This window comes from Desmodus rotundus, chromosome 1 (genome assembly GCF_022682495.2).
Source record: "Desmodus rotundus isolate HL8 chromosome 1, HLdesRot8A.1, whole genome shotgun sequence".
In the NCBI taxonomy this organism is placed as follows: Eukaryota; Metazoa; Chordata; class Mammalia; order Chiroptera; family Phyllostomidae; genus Desmodus; species Desmodus rotundus.
The window spans coordinates 5,417,892-5,442,831 of NC_071387.1; the positions used below are offsets into that span (position 1 = coordinate 5,417,892).

General features: G+C 39.1%; 1 protein-coding gene across 2 annotated transcripts in view; it reads right to left on the minus strand.

Moving 5' to 3' along the window:
• Window positions 1-24,940, minus strand: part of NUP188 (nucleoporin 188) — a 53,310-nt gene that overhangs the window by 18,385 nt on the left and 9,985 nt on the right. The window contains exons 3-19 of one of the 2 annotated variants that reach the window (XM_024562033.3): window positions 24,782-24,907; window positions 24,282-24,366; window positions 23,639-23,719; window positions 22,896-22,940; window positions 21,839-21,931; window positions 21,598-21,717; window positions 9,932-10,143; window positions 8,886-9,000; window positions 8,039-8,239; window positions 7,081-7,170; window positions 4,706-4,771; window positions 3,742-3,861; window positions 3,049-3,175; window positions 1,175-1,327; window positions 843-969; window positions 549-636; window positions 378-454 (exon numbers count right to left, since the gene is read on the minus strand). In XM_024562033.3, coding sequence (XP_024417801.2) covers window positions 378-454; window positions 549-636; window positions 843-969; window positions 1,175-1,327; window positions 3,049-3,175; window positions 3,742-3,861; window positions 4,706-4,771; window positions 7,081-7,170; window positions 8,039-8,239; window positions 8,886-9,000; window positions 9,932-10,143; window positions 21,598-21,717; window positions 21,839-21,931; window positions 22,896-22,940; window positions 23,639-23,719; window positions 24,282-24,366; window positions 24,782-24,882 — 1,901 coding nt within the window. In that variant the 5' untranslated portion in view covers window positions 24,883-24,907. The remainder of the gene's footprint in view (window positions 1-377; window positions 455-548; window positions 637-842; window positions 970-1,174; window positions 1,328-3,048; window positions 3,176-3,741; window positions 3,862-4,705; window positions 4,772-7,080; window positions 7,171-8,038; window positions 8,240-8,885; window positions 9,001-9,931; window positions 10,144-21,597; window positions 21,718-21,838; window positions 21,932-22,895; window positions 22,941-23,638; window positions 23,720-24,281; window positions 24,367-24,781; window positions 24,908-24,940) is intronic. The other variant, XM_024562032.3, reaches the window with a different exon arrangement.

Consider the following 24,940-nt stretch of genomic DNA (forward strand, 5'->3'; position numbering starts at 1 on the left):
TATGAACTTTTTGGCCAACCCAATATATAACCTCAAGAGGTTTAAGGTGAAAAGTCAAATAAACATCAAGGAAACATCACTGTCTTACGAGCACGAGAGAGAGCAAGGAGAGAATGCTCAAGTAGTAGGATGGACCTGTGCGTTGATAACCAGTCTATCCGGAGAGCTGGCGTGGGCACGCAACGAGGAAAAGAACAGAGTGATTCTGGCTTAAGAAAAGGAAGCCAAGTTTCTGGATGCAGATACCTCTGGCTTCTCTAGGGTGAAAAGTTAATTTAATCAGGCACAGAGGTGCTTCTTTAACACTAACGAAGCTGAAATGTCCACGGTGCTCCCAGGGAATATCAATACTCCGTCCTCTCTAAGACCTGGCTCACCTAATCATCTGACTCATGCTGGAAACCTGGTGGGCCACGAATGGTAAAAAGCCTGTGTGACGAAGATCCGTCCAGACCTGAGAAGGGAAAAGAAGAGTCAAATGTCCCTGTGTCCTCAGGTATACACCAAGTGCGACATTTTGGGGCTATTCTGAAGACTCGGTGTCTCACCTTTGCTGGGTTCCGGGCAGCCAAAACAGTCAAACAATTGACACAAGAAGCAATGACATCCACAGGGGGGGAGATTACTGTCGTTAACCTGGGTGGAGAACAGTGCACTATACTCAGTATAATGAATAATGCGACTTGTTCCATCACAAGTATTTTCCAGTTCTCTCTTCCCAAGTCCCCCCTCTCAGCAGGGATGTTGAAAAAGAACAGCCCTCAGCTGGGGACAGTTATTACACCAGGGCTTCCCACAGATGAACGCATGTGAACGCCATGGGTGGGTGGCCAGACACTCACCGCTGCAGCAGCATGTAGATGCGAGATGTGATGGGCAGGAGACAGTCTGCTATCGACAGATCTGTACTGATGACCTTATGGACCAGATCAATGATGGGTTTGACCCGCTGGCAGTGCTGAATTACATCTAGGTGGAAAGGAAGCCCGTGACCTCATGGAAAACAATTCCTTTAAGATCACTGAGTAGTCTCTGAGACCCAGATAAACAAATTACACTAATCATAACCTGGATGCTTCTGAATTTTATTTTGAAATTCTCTGTCTATCCTCCAAATCCTCTAAGAATGTCCATTTTTCTCCCCCATAATGATGTCTCTCAAAGCTGCCCTCACCTGCAGTGGAAACAACATGAAGCAGCATTTCAATCTCACAGGTGAAGAGGGTCCAGCTGCTATATGAGTATTCCCAGCGTACCAGGTAAGCCCTATCGTCCAGCATCACTTGGCCCACAGTGCCCTGAGGTATGCGAAGATTGGTCTGACCCCCTAAGGAAGGGAGGAAGAGAAATCAGTCTAACACCTGAGGATACAACAGGAAGGGTGACTCCTATTCCAGACACCAATATTTAATCACACAGAGATACACAGATCTCTCCCTAGTATCTAACATTGCTACAACCTTTTCCATTCAAAAACAAAAAACAAAAAAACTCCAAGCCCTGACCAGTGTGGCTCAGTTGGTTGGGCATCATTCTGCAAAGTGAAAGGTTACCGGTGCAATTCCTGGCCAGGGCTTGGAGTTCCAGGTTTAGTCCCCAGTTGGGGGGTGTGAGAGAGGCAACCCATCGATGTTTCTCTCCTTCTTTCTCCCTCTCTTTCCCTTTCTTTAAAAATAAATAAAATCTTTTTTAAAAATCCAATAACAAAAACAACCCTCTCCTTTCATTTGGAGAAGTGAGTGCTTCCACGTGCCTGAAAACAGCTGAGTGCAGACAGTGATATTCCATTCACATGGTGACTATGGGAAGACCACCTTCTGGGACTACAGGCCACTGGGTAAGTCGGTGGTGGTACCGGGGTTAGAAGAACAAGGCTGTTCCTCCTATAGTTTGCTCCATGAGCACCTGGACTACACATAAGCTTACAGGTTTTAACTGGTCACTGTTACATACTGCCAGTATGAAAATAAATTGCTACAACTTTTTTCTACAAGTTGACACTATTCTAACTTTTAAATTATTTTTTAAATTGTAGTAAAACATATATTACGAAATTTACCATTTTAACCATTTTAAGTGCACAGCCCAGTGGCATTAAGCACATTGTGCATAACCATCACCACCATCCGTCTCCAGAACTTCTCATCTGGCAAAGCTGAAACTGTCCCCATTATCTCAGCCCCATCACCTACCACTCCACTCTGTCTCAATGAATCTGACTACTCTAAGTACCTCATATGAGTGGAATCATACAGTATTTGTTCTTTTGTAACTTACTCACTTAGCATGTCTTCTAGATTCACCCACGTTATAGCATGTGTCAGAATTCCCTTCCTTTTTAAGGCTGAATAATAGTACACACACACACACACACACACACACTTTGTTTATCCATTTCATATGTCGGTGGACACGTACTTTAGACTTTTATCATGTAGATCCTTTTACCCAACAACCCCACTCTGGCGATTCTATGTACTAAAAATGAAAGCGCCAGTATATAAAGGTATATATGTACCAAACGTAGCATTGTTTGTAGTGGCAAAAAACTGACAGAGCCTCTATGTCCTTTAGAAGGAAAAAGATAAAAAATAATAGAACATCAAGAATAATTATGTAGTTACTAAAAAGAATGAGTCAGACCCATCTGCCTGACTCATTAAGAGCAGCTTCAGTAAGAGCAGCTTCTAGATTAGTTTGTGAAAGTAGACAGAAACATGTAAAAGGACACATAACAAACTTTCAACACTGATTCTCCAATGGAGACAGATGTGGACAAAGAGAAACTTTTTACAATGTACAACTGTATTGTTTCCCTTGTTACACTGAAATGAATTATTTTTTCAAATAAAGCAATCTAATGATGTAAAACAGTGAGAAACTGATTAATAATTTATCAACTAAACAAGAACAGCAGACAGAAGGGAACTGCTTTAAACGCAGCTTGCGTTAAATAATTACAACAGAAATGAGGTGTGAAGAGATGAGGTCTAAATAGAAACCAGTGGAAAAGAGGTTCCTGAACCAAGGTCTCCTTGTTCATCTTACCAAGCGGGTAAAGGAGTTTGGGTGTCTGCCTCCGCCACAGAGTTCCATCTTCATGGGAGATCACATCATGGGGCTTGTGCTTATAAAGCTCATTGTAGAAAGACATCTTATCCAAGAAACTATACACCTGCCAACATGCAGAAAAAAACCCAGCCACACATTTACCTAGGGGACATGCTAAAGGATCCCACATCTGCCATTCTGCTCTTTCAGCCAGACTGTGTATGCGCAGACTTCTCAAACTTCTTACAAACCCATCACTGTGACTCTTCTTGGAACTGCCTCTGCACTCCTTGCCCAATCTTCACCATTCTCTAATACCCAACTCCAGCACCGCCTCCCCCCGCCCCCCATAACTGCCTTTCCTGAACAGTATGGTCTTTACTATTCAAATGGCATTTACTATACATCACCTGGCTTTATTAGTTATTTATTTCTTGTCTCTATTCTTCTCTTCCAGTTAGATATTAAGGAACTTTATATTTTGTCTTATTCTGACATTATCTATGGTGGGTACTTAATGAAAACATTTGTATTTAATTTTACAAATTAAATACTGTGGTACTATCTTTAGCATTTTCATTAAACTTCAGACTAATTCTTACCATGGCGGTGAGATTTCAATATGGAAAGCAAAAAGGAACCCTAAAAACTATCTCCCACTCTCTTTGGGCATCTAACTGAACCACCTACCTTTTTGGCAGTAGACTTCCCTGATACTAGGGCGCGTAGCAATTGCAGAAGTGGGGAGAGGAGATGGGGAAACATCCCACATACACTGTCCAGAATGATCCCAAGACCAGAGGTTGGCTCCTATTGTGGAAGGGGAGAAATCACTGACATTCACTCTGTCTACAAGTTAACATATCTCCGAACTGTCCAGCAATCACAAGAAAATCTAAAATTAACCCTTTCCTTTAGGCAGACTCCCTAATAATTTAAGACTTCCTTATTTCCACTGAAAAAGGCTACTGACAAATGATTTGATAAGGATCCATAAAAAGACTGCTTACTGCTTCCAGTGACCTCTTCCAGCCATCCTCTCTATAGGAAGACAACCTTGTTCACCTTTGCATGACATGTTTTCACTAAAGTAAAAGCACCCAACCAGTTAAAATATACTCTGACATCTCATTGGAATTACAACCTCCACCAATTACAGCCTTCAAGAGTTATAGCAATGGGAGCATTTGAGATCATGTTCCTTGGCATATGTCTTAATTTGTCTCAAATAAACTCATAAAAACTCTCCAAAAAAAAAAAAAAAGAGTTACAGAAATACTGGTGCCTGAAATGCCCAATGTGAAAAAAGACTTAACAGGCAGAAAGATAACACACTGGTTATTACTGTGGACTATAGAATCCGCTCAGACAGAACTGGACCCCAGTCCTGGCTATCTGACTACGTGGGTAACCTTGGCCAAGTCACTTCACATTGCTCAGCATCACCTTTCCTTACATGCAAAATGGTGACAATAATATCATCTATTTTATAGATTTTCTGTAAAAAAAAGATGAAATAAGAAAATGGGCATAAAATGCTTAGTATATAAGACCATTCACCAAATGGTCTTAGTATAAGACCAAAGTACGTGCTCGATAAATACTTTTGCTACAGAGAACACCACAGCATGACTCCCCCTGGCTACATACTTACTGTTCCCCAGAACAGCTCTGGAAGGGAAGGGTCTGCCAAGACTTCACACGCGGTGTCGATTACATCCTGTTGAGGGAGGGGGGAAAATGGCTTACTTTCCTTAGTTGAACCAGCTTTTTATTTTTTTTTTTTTTTACCTTATTCTATTGAAATAAAAACCCCAATAATACCTCATACAGTATGTCATAATGAACTCTGGGTTTAAAAAATAACAATACACTCCATCTAGGGTGTGTGTTATATCTGTTGTATGATGTCAGGCAAATTAAACTCCCTGAATTTCAAATTCTTTACCTGTAAAATGGTGACAATATTGTTCACCTCACAGTATTATTGTAAGTATTAAATGCAATAATGTATGGGGAAGTGAACTGTAAATTTCAAATGCCATGTAAATGGAGCTATTACTAGGATCAGCTAAACTGTTCTACAGGACAAGAATAACGCCTCTTAAACTTTTTCATCCTTAGTATCTAGCCCAGAATGAGGCGCACACTGGGAATCTAACAAAGTCTTACAAAATAATTTTTAAAAAAAATCCAAATACCAGGACTTTTGCGACCCCAGTATGTTGATGCCAGTCCTCTAGGGGTATATGTAGTAGGGTCCAAATGTGGCAAAGGATGCAAAACTTGTTCTAAGCCTCTAGAGCTTTGGAAATTGAGTCTTTCAATTAACACCAATTTTTTTCTCTCCAACAATAAAAAATTTTCACCAGTTTGATCAATTTCTTCAATTTCTGAAATAAGTTCCTAATTATTAAAAATGAATACAATGATTTAGTTGTAAACTTCTTAAACACCATTTCTCACTGAAAGAAACGAGGGCTCCTTGGAGAAATGGCAGATGCCAGACATGGTGCAAGAATCGTGTAAGATAATCCTGGAACAGTTTGTCATACCAGAAAGCAACAGAGCTATCAAAATATGTGAGGGTAGGGTTACACGGATTCAGAAGCTAATTTAAATAATCTCTTACAGTCCAAAGCAGGGGCAATCAGCATAAGAATAGTAAGTGCAGTGGATTAAATTAAAACAAAGCTAGTATGTTTAAATCATGAGTTTACAATGATATGTCAAAAATTTAAAATCCTTCCTAGCTACTTTGGAGAATAATAGGGAAAACTGAGAAATACAGGAAAAGAAGCAGAGTATCAAATAGTTAATGAGAGCAAATTTTTTTTTAATTGAGGTATAATTGACATATATTATATTAGTTTCAGATGTACATAATGATTCACTATTTGTATACGTGATGAAACAAATTTCTTTTTTACAGCCATGTTCTGACCACCAAACATAAGCAGAAAGACAGAACACCGCCACTCTGTAACCACCAACGAATTAATGCATCTAGACAACAATGTGGCTTGTGGCTACCACAGTGGACAGGATGATTAAAGTCCAAAAGAAACTTGACGGACTTATTAACCAGTAACATGTAGACCTCATTTATTTAGTTCCTGATCCAAAGAAACAAACTTACGACAAATTTATGACATTTAAACTAGAAATCTGAATCTTGATGTATAAAGATATCGTTTTTAAGATATAACAATGATTATGAGTTTTACAAAAATATTCGCAGATGAGATGAAATAATAGCTGGAATTTGCTTCAAAATAATCAAGGAGGGGAGGGGCAAAAATGCATAAGATCAACTGTGACAGTGGTGATGAGATCATGAAGATTCATTATATAACTTTTTAAAAATATTTTATTTGTTTATTTTTAGAGAGAGGGTAAGGGAGAAAGAGAGGGAGAGAAATATTAATGTGTGGTTGCCTCTCATGGGGCCCCCTACTGGGGACCTGGCCTGTAACCCAGGCACGTGCCCTGATTGGGAATTGAACTAGCAACCCTTTGGTTTGCAGCCCGCACTCAATTCACTGAGCTACACTAGCCAGGGTCTCATTATACAATTTTGTCTACTTTGGTGTAAGTTTGAAATGTTTCATTTAAAAAATTACTGCAAAAAATATTTATTAGCACACACAGATTTTAGGACAGATGCACTACAGAGTAAAAAAAATAAGGTTACAAAACAGTATCTACGTTGTGATTACATCTCTAGAGAAGAATTTAAATTATGACTTAGTGTATGTGTACAGAAAATATTTGGAAGGGAACCCATGGAAATGTTAACAGCTTATCTTGGGTGGTGGGATTACACGTTTTCTTTTTATCAGCACTTTCTGATTTTTCTGTCTTTAGTATGTATCATTTGTATAATACAAGGAATGAAAACAAACAGCAATAAACAAATTACACCTGAGGAACATGGTGTGTGTTTGTCAGCTCCCCAGCGGCGCCTTGGGGGTCTGACTGCGAAGCTGGGCCACGTGGCTAGTAGCCTCACGAAAGCCAGACACTGACCTGCTGATTGCCCAGTGTGTGCAGCTCCAGCGAGGTCAGCGCAAAAGACAGGAGCCCGTAGACACACATGCAAGCAGTGCTGGTGGTGCACTGTAACGGCAAAGGGGTCCGAGAGCAACGTTGAACAGCACAACTCTTTCACAGGTTCGGCATCCCCCCCACTAACACAGCCACTGTGCATAAACGGGAAGGGAACCCAACCTTCATAAATTTCCTAATTTAGTCTCAAGATCAGGAAGACAAAGGGAGAAGAAAAAGCAGGAACCAAAAATATTACAAGATAACACTAAAATCAAAAGGGAGTCATTTTCAAAATAGCCTAAGTTTTAATGAGGAAGAAAACCACATCCAGGCTACAGAATGAACAGAATCTCTATGTGCTAATACGAACTATGCAGCTGCCTGAACTGTCACTAAGAGAAATCAACCAGTGCCAACAAGTGGGGCCTGTGGGCTGAGGTTGCATGTCAGCATGTCAAAACAAGCTGACTAAACTGTGACATTCACAATAAGTCCTGAACACAAAACTCAAGAAAATTTCTAGTTTATCCTGTTACAGTGGAATGAGTAGGCACCCCAAAAAGATTTCTCTAGTCAGTATCGCCAAAGGTATCTTCTAGGAGATATATACTGGCAAAGACTAAGACATAGATAGTGGGTACAAGCTGTATCCACCACTAAGTGGCAATTATTGTTACTGTGAGCAAATTTCATCTCCCTGAATTTCAATTTCCTAATGCAAAAAACAGGACGACAATCCATAGTGCAAAGCTGTGATACAAGAAAGAAGATACTACACAGAAGGTGCTGAGCATAGTGTCTATAAAGGTCAGCGATAACATTACTATCATTACCGTCATTATTACAATTATTACTACTATTATCATGATTCATTAACGAGTTTCTTCCCTGCTCTTTGCCCATTCTCACGCTCAAACACCAGCAGTCTGAGCCTCACATCATTTCCTCCAACGACGAGGGAGCGGAGCAGTCGGGTCAAGTACTGAAATACATTCAGCTGGATGGCTGTGCCACCAATCTTCCGGACAACACTGCTGGTCTCTTCTGGACTCAGGGTGTGGCGGAGAAGAGCCCAGGCCAAAAGCACTGGGGCATGATGTGGAATGTCCCCAAAGGTCAACATCAAACGGTCCATATCCTAATGAGAAAAAGAAAACACCTGTGTCACTAAACAGAGAGGATAAGGACCCCTCTACAAGATCCTTCATCCTGCTGCAAGTCTTCCATTCATCCACAGTGGCCCCTCTCTCCCACTGTGGTGGTTTACTCTTCCCAAACCCCCACCCACTTCATTAATAAACCCCTCCAGTACTCTTCCCTTTATCCACACTTTTTTTCCCTTCTGATTTTAGGTACTCTTAATCTAAGATTATAAAATACATGTTCAAATGGAGACTCCTAGGAAAATTTCCCCTGATCCTTGAACTTTCTCTGCTTTCTCCTCATTTTCTATCTTTCTAACCACGCATCTCAAAGTTCCTCCCTTCCCTCTGCCTTTCACAGGCTCCGGAAATACAAACATCCCCCAGAGTTCTGTCCCTGGGCTTCTTTGGTCTTTATATGCTTTCCCTGAGTGACTCGACTCTTTCTCACAGATTCCACTATCACCTCTGTGCAGGCAACTGACAAGTCTTAGATTTCTCCCAGGTCCACTTAACTTTGTAACAACGCAGAACCTCAAATTCCACAAGGGAAACTTTATGCAGCAGTACAGTTGAGTGGTTAAAAACATATTAGTAACTGTAAAAGGTCTGAAAAAAGAAAAGAGGCTGCTTCATGTTCACCTGACAAATAAGCCCATCCTGGGCAAACTGGTGCAGCTCTCTTCTGTCATCCAGCGCACACTTGTGCAAGGACTCAATGTCCATGCCTTCCACCAGGATAAGGGCACTGAAGTAGCTGGAAAGGAAAAGAGTGTCAGGAAGTCATGGGTGCTACTCTACCCTCACTGGAAATAGGTGAAACGTAAGACACAATATTTGAAAAATTATTATTGAGTTATTTTACATTCTTTTTCACACTAAGTATTCTAAATCCAGTATGTATTTTAAACTTCCAGAACATCCCAATTTGACCAGCCGTATGTATTTTTTTTATCCTCACTTGAGGATATGTTTATTGATTCTAGGGAGTGAGAAGTGGGGAGGGGGAGTGGCGGGGGGGGGGGGACAGGTAGAGGGGTTGGGGGAGAGAGACAGACAGACAGACATTCCCGTATGTGCCCAGACCAGGGATCAAACTCGCAACCTTTTGGCATATGGGAGGATGCTCTAACCGAGCCACTGGGCCAGGGCTTGACCAGCGACAGTCACATGTGGCTTGTGCCTACCAAAGCACAGATCAAGTCCTAAAGGTTTCTACAGCCACCAATTACCTCTGACCCTGAAACTGTATCACTGCTTAAGTGTGCATCTTTGTCCACAGAGAGAACAGGACTCAAATGCAAATATATCCACTGCCATAAAATTCAAAGTCCATAAAGTGATTTCAAAGAGAGCAGGGGACGAATCTGCCTTATGTGTCACAGTCTTAGTGATTGTACAGTGCCTGGCCTGCAATAGGTGCTCAACAAATACTCTGTTGAATGAATGGACAAACCTCTTAGATAAGAGTAAAGAATAGAATAGAATGCAATACTTATTTTGAAAGATGTCCTCTCAATCCCAGTCTTTACTCCCTATATGACCTGGAACATGGTAGCACACCCATCTATTTCCCCACCCACTGAGTGAACAGTATGCCTCCCCTCACCCATTCACAGGACTGTAATATCAGCATAATATAACATAACCCTGTATAAGTTCTATGACCTCAATTCATTCAGACTTACCCAATCCGATCCACAAAAGGATCCATGGTCTCATCCACCAGATGCCTGTTGGTCTGCCTACTACCAAATCCTTGCTCTTTAAACATCTTGGTTAATACCAACAGGTCACTTGGTGCCATTTCAAAATACGCATAATATAGGAAAATAATTTCTAGCAGCATAGACTGTTCCCGAAGGCATTGGACAAACCAGCGAGACACCTGGCGCTCAGTCTTCACAACCAATGAAGAAAAAATGAGAGAGAAATAAAATCAGATTTAAAAACGTATTTAAATTTCTAAAGTTATTTTTACTAGGTAATACATGTGTAGTAGTCCACCTTACCTGCAAAGAATACATTCCAAGACCCTCAATGGATGCCTAAAACTGTGGATGGTACTATATATGGAATTCTATATATACTACGTTTTTCCCTTTACATACTTAACCTTTGATGAGGTTTAATTTATGAATTAGGCACAGTAAGAGATTAACAATAACTGACACTAAAATTGAACAATGATAACAATACACATAATAAAAGTAATGTGAATGTGGTATAATTCTAAAGTAAGGGCTCCTTCAAGCAAGTACTGCGACACCGTGTTGGCTGCCTGGGAACTGAGGCTACTAAGTGGCTCACTGGGATGACTCTCTTTCTGGTAGGACAGAGTAGAGCAGCTCGACACTTCGCACCACCCGCTCAGAATAGGGTGAGATTTAAAACTTATGAATTGTTTATTTCTGGAATTTCCCATTTAATATTTTTGGACCGTGGTTGACCATGGGTAACTGATAGATTACTATGTAGCTCTAAAATGGAATGAAAAATAAGGGAATTGTTAATACACTAAAGGGCAGAAAGCAGAACCACAGATAAGAGGAGGCTACTGTATAGAATAGGGTAAAAAAAAAGTTTCCCTCCCTACAATTCCTATTGGCCATCTAAATCTCTCCCCAGAGGCAACCACTACTAGAGGTTTCTGTCTCTCCTTCCAGTAATCTGTCATACACTTAAGTTCATTCATTCTAGTCTATCTACCTATCAATGTATGCATCTATCCAGCCCTCAATCTGTAAACCATGTAATATATTACACAAACTATTTTGCACCCTATTTATTCACTGAACAATGTATGTTACAGATTATTTGCTCTAATAGTATATTAACAATTCCCTTACTTTTCATTCCATTTTAGAGCTGCATAGTAATTTATCAACCTGTCCCTCCATTATTTTTAATAAATGTTGCATATTACTCCACTACATGGAAATGCTATAATTTATTTTAACCAGCCCACTTGGAAGGGCACTTAGGTTATTAGCAATCTTTTGCTATTAAAATAAATGCTGTGTGACTGACAGAACAACTACACAAAAATCAGCAAACAGACAGGAGAGCTAAACAATCTTGACCTGATATTTACAGACCACTACACCCAACTACTGTCAAACACACATCCTTTTCATGTGTACAAGGTACATTTACAAAGACAGATCATGTGATGGGTCATATACCATGGGATAGTAAATTTAAAATACGGTAATAATAAAGGTTATTTTCTTTGATCATAAAGAAATCAAAGTTTGGTAATTAAACAACACAATTCTAAATAATATAAGGGTCAAAGAAAACCAAAAGGAAAATTAGAAAATATTTTGAACTGAATGATAATGAAAACAAAACATCAAAATTTGTGAACTGAAGATGGAGGCATATAAACACAGCTCACCTTCTCACACAACCACATCAAAATTATAACTAAAATATAGAACAACCATCACTCAGAACTGTCAGAAATCGAGCTGAATGAAAATCTGACAACTACGGAATTAAAGAATCCACATCTATCCAGACTGGTAGGAGAGGCACAGATGCGGAACAAACTGGTCCCACATCCACGTGTGGTCGATAAAAATTCGTGAGGGATATCTCAGGAGCAAAGAGTCCCAGCCCCATACCAGGCCCGCCAGCCCAGGGTTCCAGTGCCAGGAAATTAAGTCCCCACAACTTCTGGCTGCAAAAACCAGCAGGGATTGAGTCAGTGGAAGAAACTACTGGAGTCCCAAGCAGTTCCTCTTAAAGAACCCACACATGGAACACACTCATTACTCACAATCACTCCCTGTGAGCTCCAGCACTGGGATAGCAGTTTGAAAGGCACCAGTGGCATACAGGGAGCAACTGAAGTATATGGCATCAGGGTGAGAGCTAGGGGACAGCTTTCACCCAGACAGAAAGGTGGGCAGAGGTCACTGTCACTTTTCTGAACCCTCTATGATCAGAGCCACAGAGCTGGCAAGCTGGTGCCATATCTGCGTCTCCAACAACGTGGTTAACACTGCCCTGCCCTGGAGATCCCCACAGACTTCGACCCACCCAACTCAGGGGCCCACACAAGCTGCTTTTCCATCGGAATGGCTGGTCTTGGCTCATACTTTACAATGTCCTGAATTCCCTCAAACAAGCAACAGCCAGCCTCAGTGAGCCCTCAGTTCCCCCACCTCTTGCTAAGTGGCCCCAGCCTGGCACTACCAGCAACCAGCCTAGATTCACAGGTTGGCTTTGCCTGGGAATCTCCAAGCCCAACACAAGTAGTGGCCAACTCAGACTGCTTTGTAGCTCATGCAGGGTGGACCCAGGCAAAACACAGGCGGGGGCTGACCTTAGCCCACACCACCCAAGAAACCCCAGGGCCTGTGCACACAGCGGATAGCTAGAGACCACGCTGGAGCACCACCACCCTGTCCCTGTACAGCTGATCCTCCACGGAGGGTGGAGGTTGGTGGTAAGTGGTCACAGCAAGTACTTGAAGCTGACTGGCCTGGATAAATCCCTCCCATTGATCTGCCAACAGCAATCCAGGATCAATTACAAGAGGAGCATGTACTCAGCCCACACAAAGGGCTCACCTCGAGTAGTCAGCTTGGGTGATAGGGGAGGTTGTGCCACTGGACCCTACAGGACACTTACTACGTTAGGCCATGCTAACAAGACAGGGAGTCATAGCAACTCTACCTAATATATAAAATCAAACGCAGAGAGGCTGCCAAAATGAGGAGACAAAGAAACATGGCTCAAATGAAAGGACAGACCAAAACTTCAGAAGAAGAACTAATAAAATGGAGATAAGCAATCTACCAGATGCAGAGTTTGAAACATTGGTTATCAGCATGCTCAAGGAACTCAGTGAGGGCCTCAGCAGCATAAAAATGATCCAGTCAGAAACAAAGGACACACTGACTGAAATAAAGAACAATTTACAGGGGAAAAAAACCCAGGAGAGTGGATGAAGCTGAAAATCAAATCAATGATTTGGAACATAAGGAAGCAAAAAACAACCAATCAGAACAACAAGAAGAAAAAAGAATTCAAAAAATAAGGATGATATAAGCAGCCTCTGGGGCAATTTTAAGTGTTCCAACATTTGTATCATAGGGGTACCAGAAGAAAAAGAAAAAAGGTAAGAAATTGGAAATCTATTTGAAAAAATAATGAAAGTAAACTTCCCTAATTTGGTGAAGGAAACAGACATGCAAGTCCAGGAAGCACAGAGTCCCAAACAAGATGGATGCAAAGAGGCCCACCCCAATACATATCATAGTTAAAATGCCAAAGGTTAAAGATAAAGAATCTTAAAAGGAACAAGAGAAAATAACTTAGTTACCTACAGGGGAGTTCCCATGAGACTGTCAGCTGATTTCTCAAAAGAAACTGCAGGCTAGAAGGGACTGGCAAAAAATATTCAAAGTCATGAAAAGCAAGGAGCTAGAATCAAGACTGCTCTACCCAGCAAAGCTATCATTTGGAATTGAAGGGCAGATAAAGAGCTTCCCAGATAAGAAAAAACTGAAGGAGTTCATCATCACCAAACCATTATTATATGACATGTTAAAGGGACTTATTAAGAAAAAGACCAAAACTATGAACAATAAAATGGCAATAAATACATGCCTATCAACAACTGAATCTAAAAAGCTAAGCAAGAATAGAGACAGAATCATGGCTACAGAGAGTGTTTTGATGGTTGCCAGATGAGGGGGGATGTGGGGGATGGGGGGAGAGGTGAGGGGATTAAGAAGCACAAACAGGTAGTTACAGAATAGCCATGGGGATGTAAAGTGCAGTATAGGAAATGGAGTCACCAAAGAACCTACACACGACCCACAGACATGAACAATGGTGTGGGGATTGCCTGAGGGAGTGGGGGGGTACTGGGCAGAGGGGGAGAAGGGGGAAAATTGGTATAACTATAATAGCATAATCAATAAAATATAATTTTAAAAAATTTGTGGACTAAAGCTAAAAGTCATGCTTAATGCAATAGTTACAGTAGTTTATTTTAAAAATCTATAATCTGTTATCTAAGCTTCTACAATAAAAAATGAGAAAGAAAACAAACTAAATCCCAAGTGAATAAAGGGAAATAATGAAGAGATCAATGAAATATAAAATGGACAACCAACAGAGAAAACTGGTGACAAAACTACCATTATCGTAAATGAGTCAGGAGACATCACTACAGATCCCACAGGCTATAAGAGAGAGTAAGAGAGTAACAAAGTACTAACAGCTTTATACAAGTAAATTTTTCTACTTAGATGAAATGGACAATTTCCTTTAAAGACACAAATTACCAAAACTGACCCAAGAACAAACAGGAAACCTGAATAGCTATATATCAACTACAGAAAACTGAACCCAGAATTTAAAGCTTTCCCAAAAGAAAACTGTAGGCTAAGATGATTTCACTGGTAATTTCTATCACACATACAAGAACAAAATAATGCCAATACTATACAAATTCTTTCAGAAAACAGAAAAGAATAAATATTGCCCCACTTATTTTTTAAGACCAATATTACTTTAATACCAAAACCAGACAAGGACATTACAGGAAAACTACATACAAATATCTCCCATGAACACAGGCACAAAATTCCTTAACAAAATGTTAACAAGTCAAATCCAACAATATATAAAAAGCAAAATATATCATGATTAAATGCAATTTATTGTAGGAATTCGAGATTAGTCTGACATCCCAAAACTCAAAATATTTCACTGCACAGAGTAAAAAAGAAAAACCGTAAGATCATTTCAAAAGATGCAAAAGAAAATGGACAGAATTTAACACTCATTCCTAATAAAAACTAAAAACAGCAAACTAAGACTAGAAGGGTATTTCCTCCTTTGATAAAGGACAACTATACAAATAATTTACGACAAGAACATAATGGTAAAAGACTGAATGCTTTCTACCTAAGATGAAGAACAAGGGAATAATGTCAGCACTCTTTCCACTTCTATTCAACACTCTACTGGGAAGTCCAATTCAGATAATACCACAGGTAAAAGAATTAAAAGACACACAGATTTGTAAAGTCAAACTCTCCTTATTTACAGATGACACTATCATGTATATTAGGAAATCCTATTAGAATAAGTGAATTCATCAAGGACACAAGATATAAGATCAAGATATAGAAATCAACTGTGTTTCTAAATACTAACAATGAACAACTGGTAAATAAATTTTAAAAATACACATTTACAGCCCTTGCCAGTGTGGCTCAGCAGGTTGGGTGTCATCCCGCAACACAAAAGGTTGTCAGTTCAATTCCCAGTCAGGGCACATGCCTGTGTTGAGGGCCAGGTCCCCAGCTGGGGGCATGTAAAAGGCAATGACTGATGTTTCTCTTACACATTGATGTTTCTCTCACACATCAATGTTTCTCTTCCTCTCTCACACCCTTCCCCTCTCTTTAAAAATAAATAAATTATAAAATCTTAAAAAATATGTATTTATAGTAGCATCAAAAAATAAAACAAGGCCCTGGCTGTGTGACTCAGTGGATTGAATGCCAGCCTGCGAACCAGAGGGTCGCTGGTTCCATTCCTGGTCAGGACACATGCCTGGGTTGCCGGCCAGGTCCCCAGTAGGGGGCACACAAGAGGCAACCACACACTGATGTTTCTCTCCCTCTCTTTCTCCCTCCCTTCCCCCTCTCTAAAAACAAATGAATAAAATCTTTAAAAAAAATAAAATAAGTATTTACGACTAAATTTAACAGAACACATATACTACTTGAATACTGAAAACAATAAAAACTTATTTAGGAAAACTAAAGAGAAAAACATACATGGAAGGATATACTAGAGGTTCATGGATTGGAAGACTTAGTAACATTATTAAGATGGCAATTCTTCCCTAATTGATCTACAGATTCAATAAAATTCTAACCAAAATTCTAGTGAGTATTTACTTATTTATGAAAAAAGCAAACTGATTCTAAAGTTGATATGGGGAAAAACCTAGAATAGCCAAAACTTTCTGAAAAAGAACAGGGTTGAAAGACTTAACACTACCTCATTTTAAGTCTTACTATATGGCATCCTGGCTGGTGTGGTTCAGTGGTATGAACACTGGTCTGTAAACTGAAAGGTCGCTGGTTTGATTTCCCGTCAGGGCACATGCCTGAGTTGTAGGCCAGCTCCCCAGTAGGGGGCGTGTGAGAGGCACACGATCGATGTTTCTCCCCTTCTCTCCTCCCTCCCTTTCCCTGTCTAAAAAATAAATAAAATCTTAAAAAAAAAAAAAAAGACTTACTATAAAGGTGTAATAATCAAGACAGTGTGATTTTGGTATCAAGACAGTGTGATTTTGGCATAAAGACAGTGGACCAGAGACAGATCCACACTTACATGTTAAATAGGTATTATACAAAGGTGCCAAGATAATTCAATGAGAAAAGACAGTCTTTTCATTAAATGGTACTAGAAGAAGATACTGTATGAGAAAAAAAGAGATTCTTGTCCCTTACCTCACACTATGCACAATAATTAACTAAGAATTAATTATAAATATAAATGTAACAGCTAAAACTATAAAACTTGTAGAAGAAAACAAAATCTTTGTGAGACTGGGTTAGGCAAAGATCTTTTAAACAAGGCCCAAAAGACAAGAGTCAGAATACAAAAAACTGATAAAACAGACTTTGTCAAAATTTAAAATTTTTGCTCTTAGACACAGTTGAGAAAAAAAAACCAAAACACCTATCTGTCAAATGGCTTGTTTCCAGGACACAGAAAACTCTTAAAATTCTGCAATAAGAAAAATATCCCAATAAAAACAAATGGACCAAAGGTTTGAATAAACACTTCACCAAAGAAGATATAAGCAAAAAAGCATGTGAAAAGATGCTCAACATCACTAATCATCAGGGCAACACAAATTAAAACCACAATGAGATATCACTACACACCTATTAGAATGTCTAAAATTTTAAATGGTGACCACATCAAGTGTTGGTAAGGGTATGAAGCAAAAAAAATTCTCATAAATCCTGGCAGAAATAGAAAATGGTATAGCCACTACAAAAAAGAAAAAAAAAACCCAGATTGCCAACGTCTTGTAAAGATAAAAATATACCTTTACAAAATGACCCAACAATCTGACTCCCAGCTATTTATTTATCCAAGAGAAATAAAAACCTATGTGCACACAAAGACCTGTATGTTAATGTTCACAGCACATTTTTCACAGTGGCCAAAACACAGAAGCAATGCAACTGGTGAATGGCTAAACACAGTGTGGCATATCCATACAATGGAACATCACTCAACCACAAACAGGAATAAAGTACTGTTACAATACATAACATGGATGAATCTCAGAAAGACTATACTAAGTGAGAAAAGCCAAACACAAAAGACTACATTTCCTATGGTGCTATTTGTGTGAAATTCTAGAAAAGATAAAATTACAGTAATAATTACACTTATAAATGGCTAAAGTGATCAATTTTAAGTTATGTGTATTTTATCATAATTTAAAAAATGGCACCGGTGCCTCCCCTCACATCCTTCTTTCCTCAGAGTCTCTCAGGCACACCTAACCCTTTCCCCGTCTCTCCCCCAGGTGTGCACATCCTTGCTTTTCCCCCCCTAAGCTCCAAGGGCCCTTCTTTTGTCTCTTGAACTTGTTTCCTGAGCACATGGACTCCAACTAGGTCACTTCTTCCACGGCTCTCTTCTTCTACCTCTGTGACTTTCTAAATAAACTCTTGCTTGTAAGCAAAAAACAAAACCCACAATAATAATAACCTTGATAATAGAAAGCAGATAAGTGGTTGCTTGGGGCTAGGGAGCCACAGATTGACAGTGAACTTTCTGGGGAGACAGAAATGTTCTATGTATTGATTGTGCAGGTGGTTACTACATATAACTGTACACAACAACCAAAACTCAAACTGTACACTTAAAATGAGTGAATGTTATTGGATGGTAATTATACCTGAATGCAGTTGGGGGAGGGGGGTGCCACTTCCCGTTTATACAAATCATTACACAAAAGTATGAATGTATTCATAGGATACTCTTAAAGTAGAACTGCTAGGTCAAGCAATATGGGCCTTTTAATTTTTAAATACTGTCATCATGGTTTTCTTTCTTTTTTAAAAAATATATTTATTGATTATGCTATTACAGTTGTCCCATTCCCCCCCCTCACTCCACTCCATCCTGCCCACCCCCTCCCTCCCACATTCCCCCCCTATAGTTCATGTCCATGGGTCATACTTGTAAGTTCTTTGGCTTCTACATTTCCTACACTATTCTTACCCTCCCCCTGTCTATTTTCTACCTATCATTTATGCTACTTATTCTCTGTACCTTTCCCCCCACTCTCCCCCTTCTGCTCCCCTATTGATAACCCTCCATGTGATCTCCATTTCTGTGGTTCTGTTCCTGTTCTAGTTGTTTGCTTAGTTTGCTTTTGTTTTTGTTTTAGGTGTGGTTGTTAATAACTGAGTTTGCTGTCATTTTTGCTGTTCATATTTTTTATCTTCTTTTTCTTAGGTAAGTCCCTTTAACATTTCATATAATAAGGGCTTGGTGATGATGAACTTCTTTAACTTGACCTTATCTGAGAAGCACTTTATCTTCCCTTCCATTCTAAATGATAGCTTTGCTGGATAGAGCAATCTTGGATGTAGGTCCTTGCCTTTCATGACTTGGAATATTTCTTTCCAGCCCCTTCTTGCCTGTAAGGTCTCTTTGGAGAAATCAGCTGACAGTCTTATGGGAACTCCTTTGTAGGTAACTGTGTCCTTTTCTCTTGCTGCTTCTAAGATTCTCTCCTTCTGTGTAATCTTGGGTAATGTAATGATGATGTGCCTTGGTGTGTTCCTCCTTGGGTCCAGCTTCTTTGGGACTCTCTGAGCTTCCTGGACTTCCTGGAAGTCTATTTCCTTTGCCAGATTAGGGAAGGTCTCCTTCATTATTTGTTCAAATAAGTTTTCAATTTTTTGTTCTTCCTCTTCTCTTTCTGGCACCCCTATAATTCAGATGTTGGAACGTTTCAAGATGTCCTGGAGGTTCCTAAGCCTCTCCTCATTTTTTTGAATTCTTGTTTGTTCATTCTTTTCTGGTTGGATGTTTCTTTCTTCCTTCTGGTCCACACCATTGATTTGAGTCCCAGTTTCCTTTGCATCACTATTGGTTCCTTGTACATTTTCCTTTGTCTCTCTTAGCATAGCCTTCATTTTTTTATCTAGTTTTCGACCAAATTCAACCAATTCTGTGAGCGTCCTTATTACCAGCATTTTGAACTGTGCATCTGATAGGTTGGCTATCTGTTCGCTGCTTAGTTGAATTATTTCTGGAGCTTTGAAGTGTTCTGTCATTTGGGCCATTTTTTTTTTCTTGGCACATCCTGTCATCATGGTTTTCATTAAAAAAAAAAAATAACAATTTACACTGTAAAATATGACTACGTAACCTTTCCCATCCCTTCGACAAGAGTGTTGCCACATGAATTATGTCTGAGTTTTCCCTGTTTACTTATTCGGTTTTACATATGATTTATAGGAGTTCTTCCTATTTCGAGAACCCTTTCTGATGTGAGGTTTGTCTTTTGTCTTTGTTTATCTCACTATTTTTTTTTTCTTGCAAAAGGTTTTGATTTGATATTGCTGAATTTATAATTTTTTCTTTTATGGCTTCTGAGTGTTAAAGTCTTCTCCACTCCAAAAAAAATAAAAACAAAACTACCTCCCATGTTTTCTTCTAGTACTTTTATAGTTGAATTTTTAAATTTAAATCATTAATCTATTTGATTTGCTTTTGATAGAAGGTATGAGAGAGACACACAGTTTAATTTTTCTCCCAATGTCTGCCCAGTAGTTTCCAGGATAATTTTTTTTAAATGAGGAGAAGCTTAGGAAATTCTGGTATTTTGTGTGTGTGTGTGGGGGGGGGTATTAATTTACTTTTAGAGAAAGGAAAAGGGAGGGAGAAAGAGAGGGAGAGAAACATCAATGTGTGGTTGCCTCTCAAGGGCCCCCTACTGGGGACCTGGCCTACAAACCAGGCATGTGCCACCTGACTGGCAGTAGAACCAGTGACCCTTTGGCTCGCAGGCTGGCACTCAATCCACTGAGCCACACCAGCCAGGGCAAGGACCATTTATTGAATGAGCCAACATTTCCTCACTGATCTGAAATGCTGCCTTTCTTTATCATACACTAATCCCCTATCAGTATTTTCGTCTATGGCTAAACTTTCTACCATGCAGTATCACCAGTCTATTTATTCATGTACTGATACCATACTTTAAGTTACTGCAGTCTTATTATCTAATAAGCATTATTTTTGTTCATTATTTTCCCTTTTCAAAAATTTCCTGGCTGTTCTTACTTATGTTTCACATGAATTTTACAATTGGCTTGTCCAGTTCCAAAATAAAAAGCAAAACTAACATTAGTATTAGTATTTTTTCTGGGATTGCACTAAATTTATAGGTACTGGCACTTTTCATGGTGTTGAGTCTTTATATTCAAGAATGTGGCATCTTTCCATTTGGTTATGATTTCTTTTATACCCTTCATAGAATTTTAAAGGTCTCTTCATTTTCCTTCTTTCCTTCCTTCCTTTTTATTGTTGTTCAAGTGCCGTTGTCTCCATTTTCCCCCCACAACCCACCCCAGCTCTCTTCGCTTAGATTTTGGATTGTGGCAACCTTATTTTTGCTTCTGTTGTCATTGTAAATGGGCCCTTTTCTTCTAGTAAATATAAGTAGCTACTGTCTGTGTTTTGGTTGAATTATTTTAATAAACATGTATTTTTAATTTATTTTTAATTTTTTTAATTTATTTATTTTTAGAGAGAGGGGAAGGGAGGGAGAAAGAAAGGGAGAGAAACATCAGTGTGTGATTGCCTCTTGCACACCCCTAACTGGGGACCCAGCCCGCAACCCAGGCATGTTGCGGGCTAATAAACATATATTTTTTAAATAAAAGTTTATAATAATATTAATCTATAAATGGAAATTGGTTTTAGATTTAGGATAAAATAACCAGACTAATGTCACACACTAAATAGATAATGATAATAAAGAACATAAAATCTTGGGCTTAGAGTTCCATTAACCACTAAGAGAATACTTTAGGTAAGAACAGAAAGTAATTTAACTGGATAGACCAAGTCAAGGGAAAAGGTCCAGAATTAAGTACCAGTTGTTAAAGTCATAAATGTTTTGATCCATATGACATGTTTAAATTGTTCTGAAGAATGATAACCTATATATGTTTAAGTTAATAAATGAATAAATAATTTAACTTGGAGCTCTATGAGAAAAGATACACAATTCTCCTGAGAATTATAAGAGGGTCCAATAACCACATACCATGAGGTTTCCATGTGTCTCCCATGTTGGTGCTTCAGTTTTATAAAGCTCTTCAAACTGCTGTCTATATTTTATAACTAACTCCTTCTCCAATTTATCAACACAGTCTGCATATTCAACCTTAAAAAACAATCCAAAACAGGTAAATATTCAAATGAATATAAATAGGAATAATATAAAATGATTTAAAAGAGCTGAATTTTACAGGGTAACAAGAACCAAGAGGACTAAATGGGCTTACCTTATAGGGATGTCTTTCATCTTGGAAATAAGTAAGAAGGTGTAAGACACAACGAAGAATACACGTTCTTTCTTCATAGTAATAATCTGCAATCTAGGAAGAACCCAAAGATTGAAATCAGTTACTCAATGTTGCACAGGATATTTAATTGCAAATTTACTTATAAAGAGATCACGTAATGATGAGAATGGAAAAGTTCAATTTGTATAATCAATCACAGAACTGGAAACATAGTGGTAGGCCAAAAGAAAGCAAAAGACCTTCATAAACTGGGGTACAGGTAAAGTCATGCAAGATAAAAGCAATTATTTAATAATATAAACAAGTGTTTCTAGCTGTTGGAGCATTCAAATAACAGACAACAGTATTAACTGACAGCCAAATACTCGAAAGCAAATATAAAAACACCACTGATATATGTCCTAATTCCTTATAACTAATGCACTTAATTTTCGCTAAATATCAAATAGGAAACTATTTCGGAAGCCAAGGTCAAATTCCATTTTAAAATGAAATTCCAGGTGAGAAGGCTGCTTTGGGAAGTGGGGTAAGATAAAGAAATAGAAATTAATTCTGTTGCATTTAGATCTAGAGAAAAAATATCCATGAACCAGGTCTCACCCCCAATGGCTCAAGAATCTCCTTTGGGAAAAGAACTCAACTGGTTCCAGTGGATAGAAAACCTCTTGCCCTGATTGGTGTGTGGCTCAGTGGATTGAGTGCTGGACTGCAAACCAAAAGGTCACTGGTTCGATTCCTAGTCAGGGCACATGCCTGGGTTGCAGACCGGGTCCCCAGTTGGGGGCATGCGAGAGGCAGCCAATCAGTTTCTCTCACATACTGATGTTTCCTTTCTTTCTCCCTCCCTTCCCTTCCCTCTAGAATAAATAAAATCTTTTAAAAATAAAACACTTCTTGTTTCACAAGTTAATAGGCTTCTTCATTAAGACCTCAATGCTTACCCAAGAGTCAAAAACCAGCAATGCTCAGGAGAACGAGGTCAAGAAGCCAGCACCCAATTTTACATCAAAGAATGGAAATGGTGACTACTACTGACCTTCAGGATTAAGGCCTGGCTCTGTCTCTCATCTTGCAGTACTGTCTGAAGCAAAAAGGAAAAGTCAGGAAGCCATCTTATTAGCAAAACTCAATTCACAAAGAAAAAGCTAAACATCCTGCTCCTGCTGATGTGGCTCAGTGGACTGAGTGCCAGCTTACAAACCAAAGGGTCACCAGTTCGATTCCCAGCCAGGGGACATGCCTGGGTTGCGGGCCAGATTCCCAGTAGGGAGTGTACAAGAGGCAACCACACACTGATGTTTCTCTCCCTCTCTTTCTCCCTCCCTTCTCCTCTTTCTAAAAATAAATAAGAACTTTTAAAAAAGAAAAAGGTAAACATCCTTACTTCACCCTTCAAGATTATAATTGCCCATTCATTTCTTCAAACATTTCTTACCTAAGTATGTCCAAGTCTGTGCTCAAATCCTTCCCCCTCCTCTGGACTCAATTTCCTCCTATATAAAATGAGGAACTGGACAGGCTAGATGTTGTCCACGGTCCTTTCAGCTCTGATATCCTGCTACTCTGTGATGAAGGTGTCAGTCTCTGACCTCTCCCCATCTCCAAGTCTGAGGACAGACCTCAGCTTAAGCATGTTTTTCTAGGCCTTTATAAAGTCTTTCCTGAAAATTGCTTTATCTGATCACCTACCTCTGTTACAAGGAACTGGCACCAAACTCTAAGTTATCCAAAACCAACAAGGATAAAGGCAAGAGAAGGCAGCTGGACATAAGCACGGACCTTTATTGAGTCCCGAGTACCTCTGAAATCCTCCTGAAGGTAACAGTGGAGTAGCTGCACACTCTGTTCTTCGTCGAGACCCTGAAATACAGAGATCATGAGTGAGAAACAGCCGCCTCAGCTCAGGAGTTACACATAGGATGCAAAGCATTCTAAAGATTTATCCTCTGGAATCGACAGAGAACGTGAATAAACAAAAATTCTTCTACAGATTTCATACAACATAACAATTTTAACCCAAATTGGAGAAAACAGGAGCAAGTCACTGACACATAATTTACATGACAAATTGTACTGTGCCAGAAACAACTGTGCTTATTCATCAAGGGCATTAATACAGCAACAGACATGATCTAGGTTTCCAAATTTAAAAGGAGACAACTATATATTTAAATAGTCAATTCAGAGAACACTGAAGAAAACATGTACACTGAAGAAAACACTATGATATGTAGTAAACAGGCCAGGCAACTTGATTTCTGGCTCTTGAAGCGTTGCAATTTGGGTATTCTTGAAACACAATATGCTCAATTTAATCTCCAAAACTGAAGTAAACTGAATTTTCACTAACAATCAGTAACAATAAAAGCAGGCACATCCACATTCCAGTTAATAAACTGAGCCAGTGCTAATTTTTACTCACCAAAAACTTGCTGATTCTTAAACCCAGTTCTTTCAGTGGTGAAACTACATCTTTATTAGCTTTCACTTTTTCAGCTGAATTTGGACTATGAAAAGAACAATGAATCATTTCCTCATTCACAATGACCCTCCGGGAGTTTAAAATAAAAATTAAAATATTTTTACTACAGACCTTTTATCGCCCTTTAGGTGACTACAAAATACACACACACACACACACACACAAATTCATTTCTACAGACTTTGTAACACAGAACTATTTATGCCTAGGTAATAAATACAGTATATATTTGTTATAAACAATAGTTATAACAATGTTATTTGTAAATAAGAGTTACATTAATTATTTGGACCCTTACAACTATCCTGAAAGGTATATATTACTATCCCCATTTTACAAATGGAATTACCAACACTTAGAAAATAACTTACCAAAAATCCCACAGCTAATAAAAAGTTGCGGTGAAATTTAAAACCAGGTCTGTTAGTATACATACATACATTATCTTGCTCTGTCCACCGAGAAGGCTGAGAAGCTGACACACCTGCCCCCAACAAGCACTGAGCACACCCAGCACCCAGATCTTGGTTTCTAATACCATTCCCTAATAAAAGGTACCAGGAATCCTAAAAAAAAAAAAAAAAAAAAGGTTGATCTAG